Genomic DNA, 20,947 nt, shown 5'->3' on the forward strand with positions numbered 1-20,947 from the left:
TGTGCGAAGGGAGGGAGGGAGGAAGCTGTTTACAAAGTATCCTAGAGCTCGCTCATTGTATTCAACAATGATGGAAAGGGTAATAGATCTTGTCCGACCCCTCCTGAGTGCTGTATGTTCAATTCAAATTAGACACACTGTTGATTACCACAAAAATGAACGTTTCTCCAAAAAATAAATACATTCGAGTCAAAAGTTTGTGTAAAGATCCAATTTATAACTTTGTTGCCATGACAATGCACAGCCTAAAACTCTAAATTGATTTAAAAAAAATTATGATTTAACATCATTACAGGTCAAATATGATTGAGAATCACATTTCTGCTTTCAACCCTGCAGAAATTCTCAGGTTGCTTTTTATTTCGGTAGTTTACTTTTCAGACATTTTGGACAACTACATGTCAACCAATTCTCTTTAGTATTATTAGACTGTTAGATTAGGGTTAGTAGAACCTGATGAACTACTGAGCTACTTACGTTCAGCAGAAGATCATCAAAATAGATGGCAGATATTAAGCAGACAGTCTAGTAATATTGTAACGAGTGGTAGTTGACGTACTTGAAAAGTTACTAATAGTTAGTGGAATGTTTAAAGTGGACTATCAAAATAAAATATTATCAATTCACTTCCACTGTTAATGCCTCACTGTACCCTTGAGTTTAGCATTATTTATTTATTTTGTTGTCGTTGTTGTTTTTGGGGTTTAGTGTAAATGATTTTCTTAGGTAATAGCAGGTTATGATATAGCAAGGTAATAGCAAGTCATGATATAATGGAATAGTTTCTTCCGTGTTATGGTGTGCACCGGAGTGAAATGGATTCTTAAAAAATTAGGGGAGGAACTTAAATTATATGAATTAAATTGTATGGACGGGACTGGGTATATGTACTACCATACATTGCTTGTGCGTGTACATTACTTTATGTGCTAATATTACCCTTTAAGCTACTTATATGCACCCTTTAGGGGTAAATAAAGTACAAAAGTGCACCTTTTGAAAAGGTACCACAGAGGAAATGACTGGTGAATTCAAGTTACACTCAAAGCAATAACATGCATTTAGAAATTTTTCATTTCCATTGCTGACTTAATCTCGGAGTAAACCCAGACTATTCTTTAATGTTTGCCTAACGTTGCATTCCCAAAACCAACTTTTAATTGTTAAAATGGTACTGGCAGACACTCAAACGCATCGTCTTTCTCCTCGTACACAGGCGGGAGCGTTGGGTAGGAAACGCTGGCCAGTAGACACGAGCTCTCGCTGGCGCTCCGACCTTGTCGAACTCTCGCTGTGAGCAAGATAAGCGGCCCTTAGGACGGCTAAACACACGGAGCGCTCGCTCTCGCTCTCGTTCCCTCTCTGCCGCCTTCTTTGTCTCTCTCTTCTGCCTGACCAACATAATCTCCTTTCCAAAAGGTCAAGTGAGACAGCGGCCCGTCAGGCAGCGCTAAAGCCTGCGCTCCGTCTGTGGGGTATATTTATGAAACAGCTGCAGGTGGAGTAGATGCTAGGTGCACTCTGGAGATACTCTTTCCAGACCGAGCAAAGTGTCCGCAGGATAACGTACGCTAATATTTGAGGGGGCGGGATGCGGCTCTGTGGGAAAGCCTGCAAGTTTTGCTAGTAATGAGTCCTTCTGCGTCCCTCTCGAGTTACGTAAACGCCATGTTTCTGTTCTCGTTTCGCCTCCATGCAGGTTCTGCGTCGGAGACAAGTTCTTCCTGAAGAACAACATGATCCTGTGCCAGACAGACTACGAGGAAGGACTGATGAAGGAGGGCTACGCGCCGCAGGTCCGCTGACCACCCCACGACCCCGCCGCTCGCAGAAGGGGAACGAGCTGCGAGAGGACCTGAAGGGGACATGCAATCAGACACAAGAAGCACTAGTGTCCTCTCCAGCCCCTGTCCCCATTACATTGTATATATGAAGAGTCCACATAAGGGACGGTGTACTGTACAGATTAGCCATAGAGACGTTTTTGGTAAGTGGGAGAACGTTCCGAGACGGACCAAGACTGTGGTTCGGTTTTAATGGCGCTGCCTGACGGCCTTATGAAGACCAGACATCTCAATGGCCAGACTTTTATGAACTTTAACACACACAAACGTACAACCCCAAGTCCAAATCGCAATTGTATTTCACTTGCTTTACAGGGTGAAGACTACATAGTTAAAAAAAAAAAAAAAAATGAAATCCAGTATTTATTGGCGAATGAGAAGAAAAGGAGCCATGTCAACGTAAGATCTCAGGTTGAATGGGTTTCCTCATTGTCCTTTCTATTTTTCGTTAACATTGTATCTCAATTGCGTTTTCAGCAACAAGCTATTCGGATGAACACAAACAGCCAATCAGAAGATATTTGATGTTTAATGTACAGTTACGAGAACCAATGAGATTTCACAGTGGGCGGAGCTACCCAGCACAATGTCCTGGCTGTTTAGGACAACTTCGAGAAATGGCACCTTGTTCGCTTTCTAACAGATCTTTGAGCTTCGACATCTTCAGCATCAAGTGGTGTAATTTTATTACTGGTATTTTGAAAAATTTCTCTTCCCTGTTTTATACCTATAAAGGCCCTATAGCTGTCAAACGCGAACTCTTTGAACATTTGGGTTTGGCAATTGGTGTGTAAACGATGGGTTTGTTACTTTCTTGACTGTATTTATTTAATAGGCTTTTCGTCATTGCGCGTAACTCAAGGCTCTGTTCCTGACATGTTTATACCTGAACTGAATCACTGCTCAGTCGCCAAGCATCTCCTCCAGACGTGACGAACGTCGCCTCGTATTTTTTTGTGCGGCCCATGTTGATCAGCTGACATAATCCTCTTTAAACACAATCAGGTCGCATAAACTGTGTAGGCATTACTGGGGCACGTGAATACCTGGTCGGAGGATTTGCCTTTGCCGGGTTTTGTTTACTATCGACTCAAGGCGACACGCAAGCGTAAATCACTACTGTAGCCTACTACGTTGATAATCCTTTTACAGGCTATGATTACCTTTGGAAACCGAGGGCATAGCCTAGAGAAAATATGAGGACAAACTTAATTTGTATATGGTGGTTGTACATATTTAAAAATAAATATTCCTTTTTGCTTGCTATTGTATATGGATTTTCTTTTTATGTGTTATTCAGCATGAGATGTTTATTTTTAGGACGTGTACATACTGTACTGTAATCATTTTAAGCACAAATGTAATACAGTTTTATTGTGTTAACACTGTGTGGTGGCTTTCTTTGTGTCCTCTTTGTTTTTTCACAAAAAGCATCCGGCACTCTCCACAAACAGTACAACACTGAACATGAAATAATTTAATTATTTGGTTTGTGTTTTTATTTATAATAATAATAAATAATAAAAATAATAACTTTTTTATTTACATAAAATATGGAATGACTGAACTTGAGCTTCTGCATTGGGTCCAAATAATGTTACCGTTACACATTATTGTTAGAGACTACCGTGAGAAGTCTCTAACAATAAAAAAACATGGGATTCACGAGACAAAAAAAGTCAAGGTACACCAAAATGTATTGAAAATGCCATTCTCTCTGTCTGTAAAGAAAGCCGATGGGCCGGTTTGCATACACTGTCATTTCTTAGACGGAGTGTTTACTGAAGCAATTTGGGTTAAGTGCCTCGCTCAAGGGCACAAGTGTAGCTGCCGAGCAGCCAGTGGTGAACCTTCAGGTCTCCACTCCATTAGCCTATCCACCAGACCATGCTGCACTTCCGGTTCTGTGATTGATCATAAGTGCAATTTGTCATTTTGTCATCCATTTTGTTGTCATTGCCCCTCAAAAATTTCCACCCCTTTAGTCTGAGGATAGGAAAAAAGGGTGAGAGAGAAAGATACAGATCCACCAGTCCAACTAAAACCAGCTGCGTGTTTAATAGGGAAGTGTTTTAACTTAAAGGTGGTCACCCAGTCCAATTTAACCTTGGCTTTGGCGATTAAGACACTAAAACAAAGCAGAGGGCCCCGAGTTTAACCTGCAGGGGTTTATTTAGGCAAAATAAAAAAAGCCGTTTTGAATAAACTGAATATCAATTCAGAACAACAGCACAAATGCAAGTTTGACATTCAACTTAATATTTATTAACTAAAACAACCACCACATTAAATATTAAAATTAATATCTAAAACTAAATAGAAATTTAGAGTTAAAAAATTAAGAGATTAATTGTTGGATCGGAATAAATATCAATAAATAAAATTATGCTTTGGGAAAAAAATAAAATAAAATCAAAGAAGACACTTGTATGCTCTCATAAAAAATAATAACCACTACTCTCATACGTCTAATATCATTATGTGGCTGCTATAAAAAATAAAATAAAATATTAAATGTGAACAATTTTACTTTTTTTATTATATAAATCTGACAAAATAAATCAACCACAACATGATACAAGAGACATAAAATAAAATAAATAGCTACTGAATGTAAAATATCAGCTGCATGGAACAATAACGGAAACATATGGTCATAATGCAAACATTTGATGAGAATTATGTATGCCAGAGAGTTGTATAATGAAAACTTGCAATATTGTCTGCATATAAACCTATAGATGTATGTAAGGAAGGCCCACACTTGAGCTATTTAAAAGCTTTTGTAGTTTGCTTTGCAAGCAAAGCCAGAATATTGCTTGAAGATCCTCTTCACTGTACAATTGAAACACTGAGATTAAAGTTCTCTATCTAATTAAGGAGGCTGTTTAAAGTAGCCTGTGAAGTTTGACAACAGCGGCACTCACATCACATTACAGCCTATAATAAGCAGACCAATTAAACTAATTGAATTTCTTTAGCCTGAAACACAGAGGGAAAAATGTCTTTGATTAGACTCAAGCTGTTAAGTCCTTCCATAAAAGCAGAGACGGCTCTGAAACCTCGCTAGATAACAATCCAGTCGAAGGGAACTGGGGGGATCTACTGCGCTAATTTACCGTAATTGTCTCATATATTGAGTCTTTGAAGAAAGATTTAATGAAACCATACTGTTAGCTGTAACACTGTGGTCACTGAAATATTATATACACAACATAAGCACTATACAGTGCAATACAATCTTGCACAATACAATTTAGCAAAGTACTATACGGTTGAGTAATATATCACATCGTTGGCTACAAAGGAAAAGAGTGAGCAACAAATGAGTGTGTTTGTATTGAATGAATAAATGAAAAAAATGACAATTGTTGGGTATAGTTCGGATCAGATCGAATGAATGAATGAATGAATGAATGAATGAAATCAGACATCAGGTGATGGTTTTGATCAGGTCTGTTAACTTGATCTTGTGTTCTGCCGTGCAGACAGCAAAAAACTAAACCGATTTGAGTCAGATGCACCAAAAAGCTATTTTCTACCTATTTCAACAGTCAAAATAGATACAATAGCATGAAATTTGGGTTGTTGTTCCTCTGTCAGAACTCCTCACCTTGCATTGTTGTATTTCTATGTAAAAGCAGCTTTCATCACGTCGTCTTACTCTGAGAGAAAGAGCACTCCGAAAGCATTGAGAGAGACAGCACAAACTGTCTTATTTAACACTCTCTTATTGTTTTATCAGGGCTATTCACAGGGGCGTTTGTTTAAGACCAATGCTCGACGAAAGAATAAAAGATAACGTGTGCGTGTACATGTGTGTGTGTGTGTGTGTGTGTGGCGCAGAAACATCTCATCTTCAAAACTCCAGCAAACAGCAAGCTGACTAAAGCTAAACGAATAATAAAATGCAAGATCTTTTCATAAAATAGTCATTAGGGGCATTTAGAAAGAGAATTAGCTGCCAGGGCACGTATTGTTAGCGGCTCCCGCTCCACACCGCAGCTGACCGCCGAGTCTGAGCGCCCGCTTTGCTCATACGGCTCTTCTCGTTTGGCAAACGGCTCCAGGGGCGAAAATAATGATCTGCGTAGACATGCCAATGCTATCTGGACCAGATAACGCTGTCTTAATGACTCCTTATCCTTCGGCCTCTTCGTAGAGATGGGTGCCACAGCAAATATATTCCCGTCATTGGGTCATTAGCTCTTTATTGCACTGATAATGGACTTAAGAATTTTTGGTCCAATTCGAGTGTACGCTACCCAGTGGAAAACAGCCCTCGGATAGATTAGCCAATGGCTAGTACCGATGCTCAATGAGCTCTTTTCCCATTCCTGATTAGCGGATCGTTAGCTGATATTGGCTAAACACAATGGCCCTTTCTTACTCAAAAACAAAACCTGATAAAGACGTTGTAATGGGGTCCGGATAATGTAATCACTGTACTCGGTGTATAAAACACATCCCTAATTACACTTAACATTCACAAATATGGATTTTGCTAGCCTTTTTGTTCAGACAAGCTGCATAAAATGAATCCATGTTGACCCTTTTATAAGAAAAGAGTGAGCAAAAATCAGGACAATGAGTATATGGTGTGTATATGGTTTGTCTTTGTTCTTTATGGTGTGTCTCAAGTATTTGTACCTGTAGGGATGCTTATGTGAAATTAGCCTTTAGTATCAAATAGAAACAAAGCTACAAACAATAGGCTAGCTTTTTTGACTCGTTCCTGGCTAGAATCAACGTACAATCAGAATAAAAAAAACGGTTGGGTTTTTGTAAGTAAAATTGAGCAGCAGAAATAGTTAAACTAATGTAAACTTATGTCAACATTCGCTTATGCTAAGCTAAATGCTATTTTTAACCTAAACATGCCATTGCTATCAAGAATGATCCACTGAGTATATCAAGACTCAAAATCAATTCTGTTACAGTATGACATGATATAAGGATGCTTTTTGCCTTGCTTTATGGTTAAAAAAAATCCTTAAAACAAGATAAATTCACTTTTAAACGGCAGTGGTTTTGTTGTTGATTTCAATTAAAGTTCCACTAACAGATGGATGGATGAACTTGAGTTTTATGTGAGGTTTTGCTTTTAAGACTATCAATTTGAAAACAGATTTGACTTAGATGTGCTAAAACCAAATTATTTTTTATGTTCATCCAGAAACAAATCATATATCAGACGAGTTGTGCGATTCTGTTTTTGTGTGATTCTGTAACCATTACCATCAACATTAACAACAATCTATGCACACAACCACAGGCCTGTCAGGGGTCCGTAATGAAGATGCACACACCACAAAAACCCAAGCTTGCACGCACATACAAACATGCCTCTCCATCCTCGTGTCAATCTCAACTCCGTAGATGCACATAAGTGGCTCATCATACACTGTTAGGCAGGAAGAATGCTAGTTATTTCACCTTAAATGTCACTGGCAATTTATTCCATGCGGCTCATTCAGCTGATCTGTGATCTGTTATTTAAAGAATGCAAGACGTGTTATCGACACAGACAGATCTGCAAAGGCGGCCTGCCATTATCAGTAATGTGCTCTGGATAGCACAGCGCCGACAAACGAACTGAGAGAGATTCAGAGTTCGCAGGCCCTGTGAAGTTCTCCCTTTTGATGTGGCACACTAACCTATACCAGATGGACCAGGATTGGTCCACCAGGAAGGCCCAGCAGTGACACTGAAATGCACATGCCAGACAAATGGAGATATGAAGAAATTCACCCATTCTAAGAGCCATATTTAAGTACAAAACAACAAAACCAAGTTAATGTATTTGATCTTGGAGGAATAGATCTGCTTAGACTGTATACAAATCCCAATTTAAAAATAAAAATTATCCTTATGACTGGTTTTGTGGTCCAGAGTCACATTGGCTACCGATGAGAGAGAACTAATCAATATCATTGTGTGTCTAATATATTTGTCCAATTTATTTCGATCAAACTGCAGTTGTTGTTTTTTTTTTGCTTGTATTAGGTAAAGAATACTAGCTAACTAACACAAAATATATTAAGAACACGATAACACAATTATCATGTAACTGCAAATACACTCTTCAAATGTTTCACTTTTCGTGTAATATTCTGATACTTTTACGGCCCTCAGTGGCTCCCAGTTTCGTAAACCGTAGCCCATGATGTACACCTCAGGTCAGCAAACATACATCGCTGTGTTATTGCAGACCTTGGGTTATAAAGACCCAGATTTTGTGGAATTTAAATGAAGATTGCATGTGATCCAGTCATGCAGAGCAGCGCTAATGGCTATTTCAGTGTCTTAGTTAACACCTTCTTTCAAGTACATCTACACAGCTGGAGCTGAGAATAGCTCTAGCCGTTTATGATGGGCTATTCCCATTTGACCTAATTTATACTAAATTGGAGAGATGATTGTATTCAGCAGGGGGTGCGAGACACGCGTAGCTCCTGACAACACCCTCACAAACCCTTTCAAAGCAAATATTTGAGATTATTCAAGGCAATTTTCTAGCGTCCCTACCTCGAGCTTACGTACTCAGGACAGGCGTAACGACTTGAAACATCTTATTTTGCCAGGCTGAAATGGCTGCGGCAACAGGGAGAGCTGAGCTCCGGGTTTTCTCAGCGGGTGATTTAAGAGTAATCAAACATTGCTGCACTGCTACGGGAACCGACTAAAGCCCGTTAAACTGAAGTCCGGTGAGATAAGAACAGCACTACCTCATCTCGAGCAACCTCAGAAACAAGCGCAAACCCTCCTCCGAGACTTATTTGCGGCAGATGGGCTTGTGATTTCTCCAGCACCCGATGAGCGATATGAGAAGAATGTTGATCTGTTAGGCATTAGCTCTCGAAGACCCGGGCCGGCGGATACGTGTGGCCTTGAGCGTCAAGCGCGAAGCCTTCGCTGGATGAGAGCTTTATTTCAGGTGCATAATTGGACTCCTGGCTTTTATGGCCTCATTTACTGGAGGAGTGCTTGTGCACTACCACATCTGTGAAGGTTATGTTTGTGCCCAAGGATTTCTACACACTACTACTGCGATTTTAACAGGTGTAGGGTTGAGCTGCGCAAACCAAATTCTACTACTAAGCGTGGACCCGAATCACAAAGGCAGTCCTAACAAACACAATAAGCAAGAGGTTCTCGACTCTGGGCTCGCAAGAGATGCGGGTCTTGAACTGTATTTGGCATATACTGTTTTTACTTCTCTTGGCTTTACTTAGTATAATAGACTGGAGCTCTTTAATTACATGAAATGGAGGCTAAATCACGACCTAGATGAAAAGGAAAACTCAATTTAGCAAGGCAGCAATAGGTGAAGGTTACCAAGTGCTCTAAAGCTACCTTTTGCTTTCAGGATATTTTTTTCTATTAAATCCAGACACCGATCCAATAGATATAATATGGCATATAATACCAGAAATTAAATGAATGCTTGCAACTTTGAGGGACCGGTCACACAGGGCAAGCTTTTGGATTTAAAATGCATTGGTTACTAGATGTGATTTTCGAAAAATAAACAACTATTTAAAAAGGCATCGTAATGAAATTTATATGTAAATGTATAATTATTACAACATTAGATTCAGCATGATATCATAGACGAGAATGCCTTATGGCAGTATTTAATAATAACAGTAATAATTATAATAAAAAAACTTATAAATTATTAATAAATAATAAATTAACATTATTATTGTAATTTTTATAATAAAAAATTATTTGGCATCTCTAAAAATATATATATACACATAAAACGCATAACTTTATTTTGTTAAGTGGTTGATGTTGCAAGACTCTTGAAACATAAAAATGGTTGAGAAGTCTTTCAGTAAGCATTCTATACCTTGTATTCACAGTGCTAGCAAAAAGAGAAAAAAAAAGAAAAAAATGAGAAGAAAGAGGAGTATGGGGTGCTAATCAGACCAGTGAGCTACGTTTCTAATGGGCACCCAGGGGACCCGGGCCAGTGGACCCTGCCAATCCACGGCATTCGTTTTGACACAGGAATCACCGCAGAGCAGCGGAGCCGTGTAATTACTGCCCACCATCACACTCATGACGGCTGTAATACCTGACGAGACTTTAGCTTAACACTGGACATGAGACTGGGGTCTCATCACTGACCCATCACTAACCGATCAGAGATTGTAAGCTAACTTTAAGAAAAAAGTAGCTGCAACCAAAACAATAGATTCTGACAATGTTTTTCAAGCAGGAATACAGCAAGGGAATTCTGAAGAACTTTTCATTCGCTCAATCACGAAATGTGCAAAATAATGGACGCTGCTGTCCGCTCATCTCCGCTGTTTGTTTATTTGCCGGTTAAATGTGTTTATATTAGTAAATGGCGATAAAAGACGTCTGTTTTCCTCCTCGACTGGTGACCCGTGACCTCTGGATGAAGCTGGAAAAGTACGCCCACACTCCTGCTGTGCTTTCTGGTCTTGGGTCAGATACGTGGGTTGGGCAAAGAGAGCAGTAGTGAGATGGAGAGAGAAAGTGTGTGTGTCGCTCGCTCTGAACCTCCGAGCGAATTCTAAATGTGAGTGATTAGTTCTTGGATGGTTGTCTGAAAGCTTTACTATTGCCAGCCCACTGCAGGCTCGGGAAAATAAAGCACACAGTTATTTCCTGTCTCTCCACGTCACCTTCGAGCACCTCCTAGAAAACTATGCACACGAACAATTCAGAGACCTGGACAGCACAAAACAACAGAAGTTATCGCAACAGACCGAACAAATGTTCAGCTCGTGAGCTTCCACTTTCATTTTACTTGGGATTGGGAATTTGAAGAAAAGTTTGAAAAAGAAAGCGTAAATATTAAAATCAAGAATTTATTTCAAAATTAGTTCAAGCATGAATAATTGGTGTGCTATTTACATGCATTCGAATACATGTGATATGAAGTGTTGCTTAATTACAAAAATTCCCCACGGTGATTTTGCTCGAGTTAAAATTGACTGAGTTAACCAACAGAAAGCTGTTGTTTAAGCTGTGAGCCATGCATTGTTTCACTACTGACAAATTTAAATGAATAAAATTTGCCAAAATATCGCTAATATGTCCACACCTTTACAGAAGAAGGAACACAAGACCATCGTATGCTGCGTTTCTATCTTGAATCCTTAATTATACTCTTACATAAAGTCTTACAATCCACAAAAAAATAGGAAGGTAGTAAGCCATTGTTAAAACAGTCCACGCGACTCAAAAAGGGATTATTTTTGTTTTCTTGACACACAAATAGTATTTTTGTAGCTTTTTTTGATATTATGGTTGAACCACTGATGTCACATGGACCAATTTAATGATGTCCTTCCTACCCGTCTGGTCCTAGATATTGTCAGTTGCACTGTTGTCTGTGCAGGGTCAGAAAGCTTTTAGAACAACATAGCAATGCACTGGCAACCACTCAAAAATCATGAATCACGGCAATTTTCTTCAGAAAATGCAAAAATCTAGTTTCTATCATCTCTTGTTGTGCTTGATAGAAACAAAAGTTGGATAACTGTAAATATTAGACACAAATGACCTCCGCGAAGCAGCCCACAACACTCATTTCCATTGCAAATAAACCAAGGAGTCGCAGAACATCTGCTAGGCCGAATCTCCACCCACAACCACAGCTCTCCGCTCAAAAACAAGCACCACGTGGAAGAAAAAAAGCCTCCCTCTGGACCGTACTGAACTCTCTGTATCCTGCGAGCACCCCAATCTTAAAAAGAGCCCTCTAGGAGCTATTTATTAGTTTGGCCATTTTAAACCCCCCACCTCCACCCCCAACCCACACACACTCTCCTCCCCAAACTTAATCAAATGATGAGGACTTGAAACAAGGACTGTTGGATGAAAGTGTTGGGATGGTAATGATGCCATGTAATGATTTCCCCTGAGGAGATCGGATCTATTGCCAGGAGGGAGAACGGGGAGAAGAAAGACCTGAGGGAGAGAGTCGGTGTAAAGAGGGAAAGACTCCACATCAGCATTTCACACAAGCACCTCCGTCATGAAAGAGACTCCGAGCGGGAGGTGGAGGCCATATTAAGATGAGAACGATCTGAATCGCACACTGAGAATCTTGATTCCGCGTTCTCAATCTCCCTTTTTGAGGGTGGCCGGTGAAATATCAAATGTTTGGGAGGCAGCAAGCAATAATGCTCAAAGTCGGCGTAAGATAAGCAACAAATTAGACGTGTCTGTGTTAGGACGATGGGAGGAAGGGGGTAAAAAAAGTCTCTCGCAATCGATTGCGTCGTCAAAAATTAATCTGCCGCCCTGCGCCTGGGAGTCGCTGCCAAGGTTTGTGAGAAGTAATAAGCACTCATGTAACTACCTTCTCTCTCTCTCTCTCTTCCTTCTGCCCAGGAATCGGCTCTTGGTCTCGGCAGGGATGTTTTAGCTGGTGAGACCAGACTTCCAGAGTAATCTAGACTATGTACCCTTGCTGCGACAATTGGTTTAGATGACTTACGGGCTAGACCAATGAGAGCGAATCCACGGCGTTCCCTTTTGAGCAACAATTTTGTGATGCTTTGTAAACACAAAGTCGTAATTGGGTGGAAAGCCTGCTGCGATTTAACTACTGGCATGTGCGCTGAACCATTAGCTCTGCAAAAATGTGTTAAAAACAGCTCGAATACACCCTAAACCCTGAGTATTTCTGAAAGGCTTGATGGGTGTTACACAATCCATTCTTTGGAAGCGTTGCTCGGTGTCTGTGGTAACAAAGCAGGCTTGTATGGGCAATAAGAGCACTGCGTCAGTCAGGCCGGAATGGTAGTGCATCAAGTCTGGAGGTGACAATGCACTCTTGCCCATTTGCACCACATTAAGGCCTGCTCCCAGCAGAAAAGTGCCTTTCTGCGTTTCACCCCTCTTTACCCTAAAGTAATGGAGCTTTTTCACAGCTCATGGAGGTTTTTGCAGGCCACGCACTTAATGGTGTTCGGTTATCACCTGCCTGTCTGCTCACAGAGTTCATCCCTATTTGTCTCTAGGAGGACTTCTGCCATTGTTTGGATCAGAATCTCCCAAGCCAGATCTGAACCCCAACACTGAACTCCTGAGAACTCAAGACACCGTTAAAATCAAGACCGTTTGGCATTTCTGCATAAACTCAACTGACATTGAGGTCATTCAACTAGAATCTATTTAAACAAATAACAGCAACTGTTTTAACTGTTTTAATGTCTGTGCAGAGGTGTACTAAAATTAAGGGTTTACACACTTTCTAGCAACGCCAAAATAAAACCCCAAGAGTACTCAAGTTATTGTGACTGTCTTTACTTCATTTACAAAATTCACATTACTGCAACAAATGCGGGCAGGTTTCTTCCACAAATAGAAAGATAGTTTAAAAGTTTGAAAAAATATTATCATATATTTTTATCGTAAATTCTAAATATGCAAAACAATATATAAAGACTAATACAAAACAGGGTTTTTGAAAAATACATTTCACATAAATTAAAAAAATAGTTTTACAATAACTTGAATAAAAGGGTTGAAATTCGTGCTTAAAGGTTTAAGAAAAATAATTATTGTAGATCATACTTGTTTATTCAATTTCACAATTACATATACATATACACACACACATATATATATATATATATATATATATATATATATATATATATATATATATATATATATATATATATACATGTGTAATGAGTGAAAATGATGTCATAACAGGGTTGCACATAGAATGTGAAACATTAAAATTCAAAATATTATGTTCTTGGTCACTAAAATGAATTAATAAATTAATAAAATTAACAAACCATATATTGAGTCAATACTGATTTATACTGATGTTTTTGTCAAAAAGTAAAAGGGGATATTTGTTGTGATTATACTTTTCTTGCTATGCAATGATAGTTTTGATTTTCAGACTTATCCAACAGTCCTCAAAAGGAATAAACATGGAATTTGTGCCTTCAGTGCCTGAAAACGTGCTGTCAAACATTAATACACTAGTCGTTCTGAAGTTCTCTATCCTTCAGGCTGCATTTGGAATTCAAGCAGCAATTTATTTCACCTCCAGATGAGTTTCTCCAATGTTCCTGCGTGTTCAGAAACGGCACGGTGTGCGTAGAAGCTATTATCCTCGGTCTGTTCAATTATTGATTGGCAAATGCCACAGGGTGAGCGAAAGCGCAGTATACGAAGACCAAATAAATCTGTGTTTGGACTTTTTAGGCTGTGCCTTCGACACCCCGGACTTGCGACGGTAATGGTGATGCTAAAACCACAATTATTTGTCAAGTCAGGAAGAAATCAAACATCTGCACCACGGGTTCAAAATGTGAGTTTCCTAGCTTTTCCGCCAGACTGTAAAGGTTTGAGAGGACTGTGCTTTCTTCTGTAAAGACTCACGTACAATGCTGCAACACCTTTGTAACATGCAGTCTATTATGGTCCATGGCTGTAATTGACAGAGCCGGACAGCATCAATTTTACTTCTATTATGACATCTCGGATCAGTTGTGTCCGGTACTATGCCAATCGTAAGTTTTTGACAGGATGGATTTGAATGATATTTCCAGAGTGATTGAGCTGCCAGCCGTCTCCCTCAGGTCCCTCACAGCCTCTGAAGCAGCTTTTATTTCTTTCATAAAACCAGGCAGATTTATCTATTATTAACTCTGCTCCTCATAGCAGCCACATTTTTATGTATTGCTGAGACAGGGTTAAATGATTTTCAGTTAATTAGCTTGCCTCCAGGTTATTGATTTTCCTTCAGAAGGCAGCGAAGCTCCAAACCGGGGCCTCTGACTGGCTTCGGCTCCGTCTCTGATCATGGCCGCATGAAGGTGCTGCCGAAGCGATGCTGAGAGACAATCCCATTGCACCTTCATTGCAGCGCACGAACATACTATTTCACTGGAACTTCGAAAGTCTCAATTCGCCTACAGAGGAAACAACTTTTGTAAGACGCTCTCACAAACAGCAACATTATAAACACTCACTCGGAAGCATTTTAAGCAGTCGAGGAAGCTAAATCAGTTAAATCTTTTGCCATTGTAACAGCACAAGGACTCAGATGTGATGTGTGTATGCCCAGTGGGGTCATGAAACAAGAGTATTGAAGGTCTACTGCACATACTGGAGAACTGACTGAATGGATCCACACGGAACTGTGGTAAGAATCTATACGCTCTAATCAATACAACAATATTGTCAAATAAATCAAATGTATTCTTCCCTCAGATTACATCGCTGATGTCAAGTCTTGTATTTTGTGTGCAGAGCCTTCAATGCCACATTCGTCTTCAGAGTGTCAAGTTTGTAGACTGGCTGAATCCAATTAGGTGGCTCTAAATGGAAAAGCTGCTGTGTTCATGTGGGCAATTTAAGTTTGAGTTTGGCTAGCATTTTCAGCCTCATTCCAACCATCATTTCCTGTCTTTTTACATTTTTTTGCTGAATCGGAATGGAATGAAACTTGGTGACTTGTCTGCAACAAAAGGAAAAAAATCTTTGGATATTTTGAAGGTTCGAAAAATAAAGAAGTAACACTTGGTACCTCTGTGGTCAAAAATGACTGTGGAATAAATAGCTCAGAAAATGATATAGCGCAAACCATAATAAAATCTAAAAAAAAAAAAAAAAATATCAATTTAAGCATTTAAACAACATTTAAACAAATTTAACATATTTCTTGTGCTCTTTATTTAATAGTTGACAATAAAATGTCAGTGTATTTCTGGACATAATCTAAATGGAAAACATGGTGGCCAAGTGGTACATTGAGCTGTATTCATTCCCAACTATTTCCCCATAATCTTCTTTAATAGTCATAGCCATAATAGTCTTTACACTACTATAGGATCAATAGAAGTGGACAACATACAGAAAGGCTGTCAAAGCCAAAGCCTAGTTGTGAGATATTTGAAACAAAGAAACATGAACTCTGACTATAAATCTTGCAACCAATCAGAACACGTTTTAACTAGAAACCATTCATAAGTCCAACCACGTAGACACATCATTTCAAATGACAAACCAACATCAAAGTTTGTCTTGACATTTGTCTAGAATAAAGTTGGCACTCAAAAGTCTACGTATTTTCTGGAAACCATTTAAAATGAAAAGATAGAGTGTTGGCAATTTGGTACATTGGGCTCTGATGTTCATCCAGGAAATTTAAGTTTAACTTTCCATTCTTTTCTATTTTACACAATCAATAAACGTGGAGAACACGTCTCATAGACTGTGATATTTTAAAAAACAAAGCACAAACCTGAACTGTGGACCAGCCTCTTAAAACATTTAGTAGCATATCAAATTGCAAGTATTCATAAAAAGGCATAACTACTGTTTTAGGAAAATTCTTAAAGGTTTTTAAGTTTAAAAGTTGTTAGAAAAATATTTTGTTACAAATTTTCGATAGATCGGAAGAGGGGGATCTGTCGGGAAAAAGTTCTACATGCTATCCACCATCCACTCTTTAGGGGTCATCAGGTCTAAAACTGTGATTGGCTGAAAATGAAATGACATCACATCAACTTTCTGTCTAAGTGGGGAAAAAGCGCTTGATCTTTTCATGATAACAGACTCCAAATGGTGACGGCTGAGTCTATTCTCTGCCTCATCAATGTTTCAGGCCCGAGTAATGAAGTCGAATGTCGTGCAGCTGCTATCATGCGTCTCACACACACATACGTGAACACACAGAGAGCCATGTGACGATGAATTATGGCAAGACCCCTCCCTACTTGACTTCCACAGAGGTGGGCTCTCTGACAAACATAAATTATGTTAATAGAATGAAATAAAAAACACTTTATTCCAAAGGTTTCAGTACTTTGAAATGTCAGGATGATCTAGTACGCTACCTGCAGAGAACTCCGAAGCTTAAGTCAGAGCGCTAAAATATTAAAACAAGAAATTTGCGCACTCTCCCGAGGTGCTGGAAAGGTGGGTGAAAAATTGAGAACGCACGAGCGTGTCTCCCAGGTGGAGTTTTTCCATTCATTAATTGATCCGACCGCCAAATATAGCTCCGCATAAGAGCGCAACGGAATATTGTAGATATGAAACTTATTTGACGGTGCTTTCATGGGAAGAATTGCCATTAGGCCTGTTTTTTGTCCTGTTGCCTCAATCAAGTGCTTAGTCAATGTTATCTAAATGCCAAATTATAATTATCGTTCAAATTAGGCGTTTGATTTAAAAGAAGTTGATTAACTCCCAAGGTTATTACACTAGGGGGGTTATCTGGCAGGAAGCTCTCAGGAAACAACATTTTCTTCTATTATTCTTGTCCAGATGAGAAACATGGAGGACGTTTGCATCCAAATTGGAGCAAGTCCCACTGCTACCTCGACATTCCCTGTGTATAATGCAAGGGGGGCCGGGATGCTAAGCAGCTAAATTAACCAGAGATAGGATATTAATTGAACAATTCCATTGTTGCTGTGGCACACTGCCAATTGATTGGCCCTTCTAGCCGGATCCTTTCCACTTTATAGGGGCTCTTCAGGCCGCCAAATGTTTTTTTGTTAATGCGAGAGTGAAAAGTGGAAAAGGAGAGAGGGAAAACGGTGCAGGGGCTTGGTCGTGGTGTTCAATTACAGCAGGCGAGAGGATAAATCAATATCATTTAAATTGCTTATGGTAATCACCTGCGAGCCAATCACTAAGATCAGCATAGGATATCTGCTGACCCCAGCCAAGTCTAACAGTCCCCTAGCTCCAACACTCAAAATCTCCAACTGAAACACATGTGTAAAGGTCACGCTTTCCAATGCTTAGAGTAGATTGGGTCAGGGCGTTGCCTTAGTGACAGTTATTATGGGATTCAAGGTGTGCATTGAATAATTTCTTCTATAAGGCCTGTTTTAAGGTGCATGTGAAAACAAAACAGCAGGGTAACTGCAACAACAGAAAATAGTTTTTTTAAAAACTTGTAAATTCAGCATTTATAAACGATAAGATGGTTATCAAGAGAGAGCTTTTGCGCAGGGCTCTGATAAAGAGTTGTCTCAAACTGAATTAATAAGATGGAATTTAAACCGAACCATCCACACTCAATGGCCTATTAATTGGAAGGACAAAAAAAAAAAAAGATACTTAATGAATTGACCCTTCATCTGGAGTTTGATTGACAGGTGATCTGACCAATCATAACACCGAATATGCCATTTTTGTCAAAAAAGACATGAGAGTAGATTAACTTTAATGGACTGGCACTTGAAATGGTGTGTACTGACATATTTCTGTGGTCGAAACAAGACCTTCTTATGTTCATTTATGTATATTGTGCGCTATAACTAGTAAAGATGAAGAAATGATTGATTCACATGCCACTTGAAGGCGCTACAGTGATCTGTCAAGACACAATCAAGAGCCTAAAACTGTATTTATTGTTTGAATTACTTAAAATGTACACATTTGAAAGCTAAGACTTTCATGTGCTGTATGGCAAGTAAAACGTCAAAGGTTCTATACAGAACTTTCAAATAAAGCTTTCTTCAGCCAAAAAGTTTTTAAAAAAACTCAAATTCAGAAATTCTACTGGAATTTAAAATGCATTCCTCATTTTAATTATCAAACCAACCTTGCTACTGAGAAATTTAGTAAGCAATCCTCAACGTGTAGCTATAAAGGGTTTAAATCATCCAGATTTATGAAAGCGCATGTGTGCCTGCATCTTTTTCAAACAATACATGAGCAATGGGCTCTTACAAGTCTAAATTGCACAAGATTGCACTGGAAAAAAAAAGGTTTCAAGTGCAATTTCAGGTTATTCTTTGTCCATCGTGCATCAAAAATAGGCTCAGCACTGTTAACATAACCGCTGAAATGATGCTTACGCTTAAATGTTAGCTGAAGCACCACTTCCTCATGCCTTCTGGCCTACAGGCCATCTATTAGGCGTAACGCTGAGATAAATATGCTGAAATCATTGAGTCAACACAGGGCATTTGCTTCACTGAGCATTTTAGGTAGATTTATTTGCCCCTTCAAGTGGCCATTTCGATGTGAGTTTTACCCCACATGAGATAATATGACTTCCTGTGTATAAATGGCACCGACAAGTGCAAAAAAAAATGACGAGTTTGCTGCAATTCTCTGAGCTCAGTAATGGGCTTCGGTAGAGATGAAGGGCAGAGAAGAGAGCAGCAATGCGAAAGGCATTAGTTAGTCCTTATTATGTTCGCATTCCACTGAAGTCTGTTCTGGAGCTGAGAAAGGAGTCAAACATATGGTCCTGACCTGCGCTCGCTACTGTCTCAATGCGATTATGGCTGATCTCTGCACCCATAATTACTTCACATAAACTCACAAGTCGTTAGTTCGTATGAGAAAGCAAGAAAGCATGCCGTCATTGAAGAAAGGTCAGGAGACCGTGCATTCATGTCCTGCCTTTGACCTATTTCGTCCGCATTACCGCCGATGCACCTCCAAAAATGCTCTAAAAACGTCTAGTCCAGCAGATACAGTCGGTTCCGGATTGCAAGGCACAAACTCAAATTGATTTATATTGCACCGTGTCGCCTATAAGTCGGATCCTGGCTAAGCGTTCATTAATTTTTCAGGACCCGTGGAGCCATTGTGTGATATAAATCTCTTCTAAACCTTGATACTGGCCCACGCCATGACTTTGAAGTGCTGCCTAATTAAGCGGCCGTACAGTTAACGAGCCTTACAATAAGGCAGTGGGAAGATCTGAGAAATATATGGTGTCTGTTGTAATACAGAAACAGAGTGGGAGGGATACACCATTACAGCATCTGTCTATCAATATATAGACCACTAGCACTTTTTTTAAGCATATGCCAGTCTCAACTCTGAATGTTTACTGAATGTCCATCTGAAGAACAACTTCAAGGTTGACTCCAGCCTTGAGTTTCCACCAAAAATAAAATCTGGGATAGGCCGGACCCCTGCTTTTCCCAAGCGGAGGGAGAGCCCCTTGTGGGCGGATCAGTCATTATTGATCACAGAGCAAGGTTTAGCTGTTCTTCATCTGGCCAGCCTGTAAAATGCTTGGCTTGACTGAAATATTGCACACCCTGGAGCTGGGCACAGACCCAAAACAAATGAGAAAAAGCCTTTACGGGGCATATGCATGGCCAGCCGTGGCGACCTTGGGGCTAAGTAGTAGTATTTACTGTGACATCAAGAGAGGGCTGGTTAAAGAGAAAGACAAAGCAGCTTGAGGATGCTCATATGTTCAAGACGCAGGGGGGTTTAACTAGTTTTAGAACCCCCAATGTAAAAATAGTCTCATTTAGACAGCTTGTCCAAGTCTGACAATCAAAATTGATTCTGCCTTTTAATGTGTAAAATTGCTGGTCTTAATGTCAACACAACATCCATGCATTGTTTTAAAGTAATTTTTAATCAAAATATCTTACTATTCCTGTGATCTGACTCATACATCGTTCACTTTTCATAATAATCAAATCAACAACCGATAGATGAAATCCACTCTACATATTTTCTGTCTCAATATGGCATTTTAGTTACAAATGCATCACACAATGAAAGTCAGTCACAGCTTCATGAGATGTTTTCTGGCAGCGTGGAACTGAATTTGTGCTACAGTAACACTTTTCATATTTTTACTTACCTTCACTTTATTTCACGTACTTCGGGATTTCAGACACTCTTGAGTTGAGAGTTGTTTCTAGAAGATTATATTGGTCGTAGCTGTCCTGAATTGTTCCAAAACAAAGAGAACTCAGACGTTAGGACTTCGAAAAGCAGAACTTTGAAATCTTATAAAGACTGAAACACTCGGTAAAACACTCAAAGATGCATTCCATTTGCATCTAAGGCTAATTAAGTTACAGTGATTGTGCACAGATGCATGAAATTAGCAATGAAGCTATTCATAACATATCAAGACAATACGTGAAGCATGAATAATAAGATAGCATTCCTTGTTCTGGTAAGCAGGGCTATTTTTATCAAACATCACTAATGTTAGCACTGTGGCTATATAAAACTGGTCAATTTATCTACTGAGGCAGAATACGGTCAGATGGACTGCACAGAAACGAGTTTTTTTGTGCCTGCGTGCCAAGGGTGCGTTAGAAACAAATAAAAAGGTGCTCCACGCGCAGAAGACA

General features: G+C 39.4%; 2 protein-coding genes across 9 annotated transcripts in view; one reads left to right on the forward strand and one right to left on the reverse strand.

The window, feature by feature from the left end:
• lmo3 (LIM domain only 3) overlaps positions 1-3,227 on the forward strand; it is a 41,430-nt gene extending 38,203 nt beyond the window's left edge. For all 5 annotated transcript variants that reach the window (XM_043236369.1, XM_043236371.1, XM_043236372.1 and 2 more), the window contains one exon: positions 1,700-3,227. In XM_043236369.1, coding sequence (XP_043092304.1) covers positions 1,700-1,805 — 106 coding nt within the window. In that variant the 3' untranslated portion in view covers positions 1,806-3,227. The remainder of the gene's footprint in view (positions 1-1,699) is intronic.
• Positions 1-20,919, reverse strand: part of arhgef39 (Rho guanine nucleotide exchange factor (GEF) 39) — a 166,739-nt gene extending 145,820 nt beyond the window's left edge. For all 4 annotated transcript variants that reach the window (XM_043236364.1, XM_043236363.1, XM_043236362.1 and 1 more), the window contains exon 1: positions 20,446-20,919. The gene's annotated coding sequence lies outside the window, so the exon portion shown is untranslated. The remainder of the gene's footprint in view (positions 1-20,445) is intronic.
• Positions 20,920-20,947: the final 28 nt, after the last annotated feature.

This window comes from Puntigrus tetrazona, chromosome 4 (genome assembly GCF_018831695.1).
Source record: "Puntigrus tetrazona isolate hp1 chromosome 4, ASM1883169v1, whole genome shotgun sequence".
Lineage (NCBI taxonomy): Eukaryota > Metazoa > Chordata > Actinopteri > Cypriniformes > Cyprinidae > Puntigrus > Puntigrus tetrazona.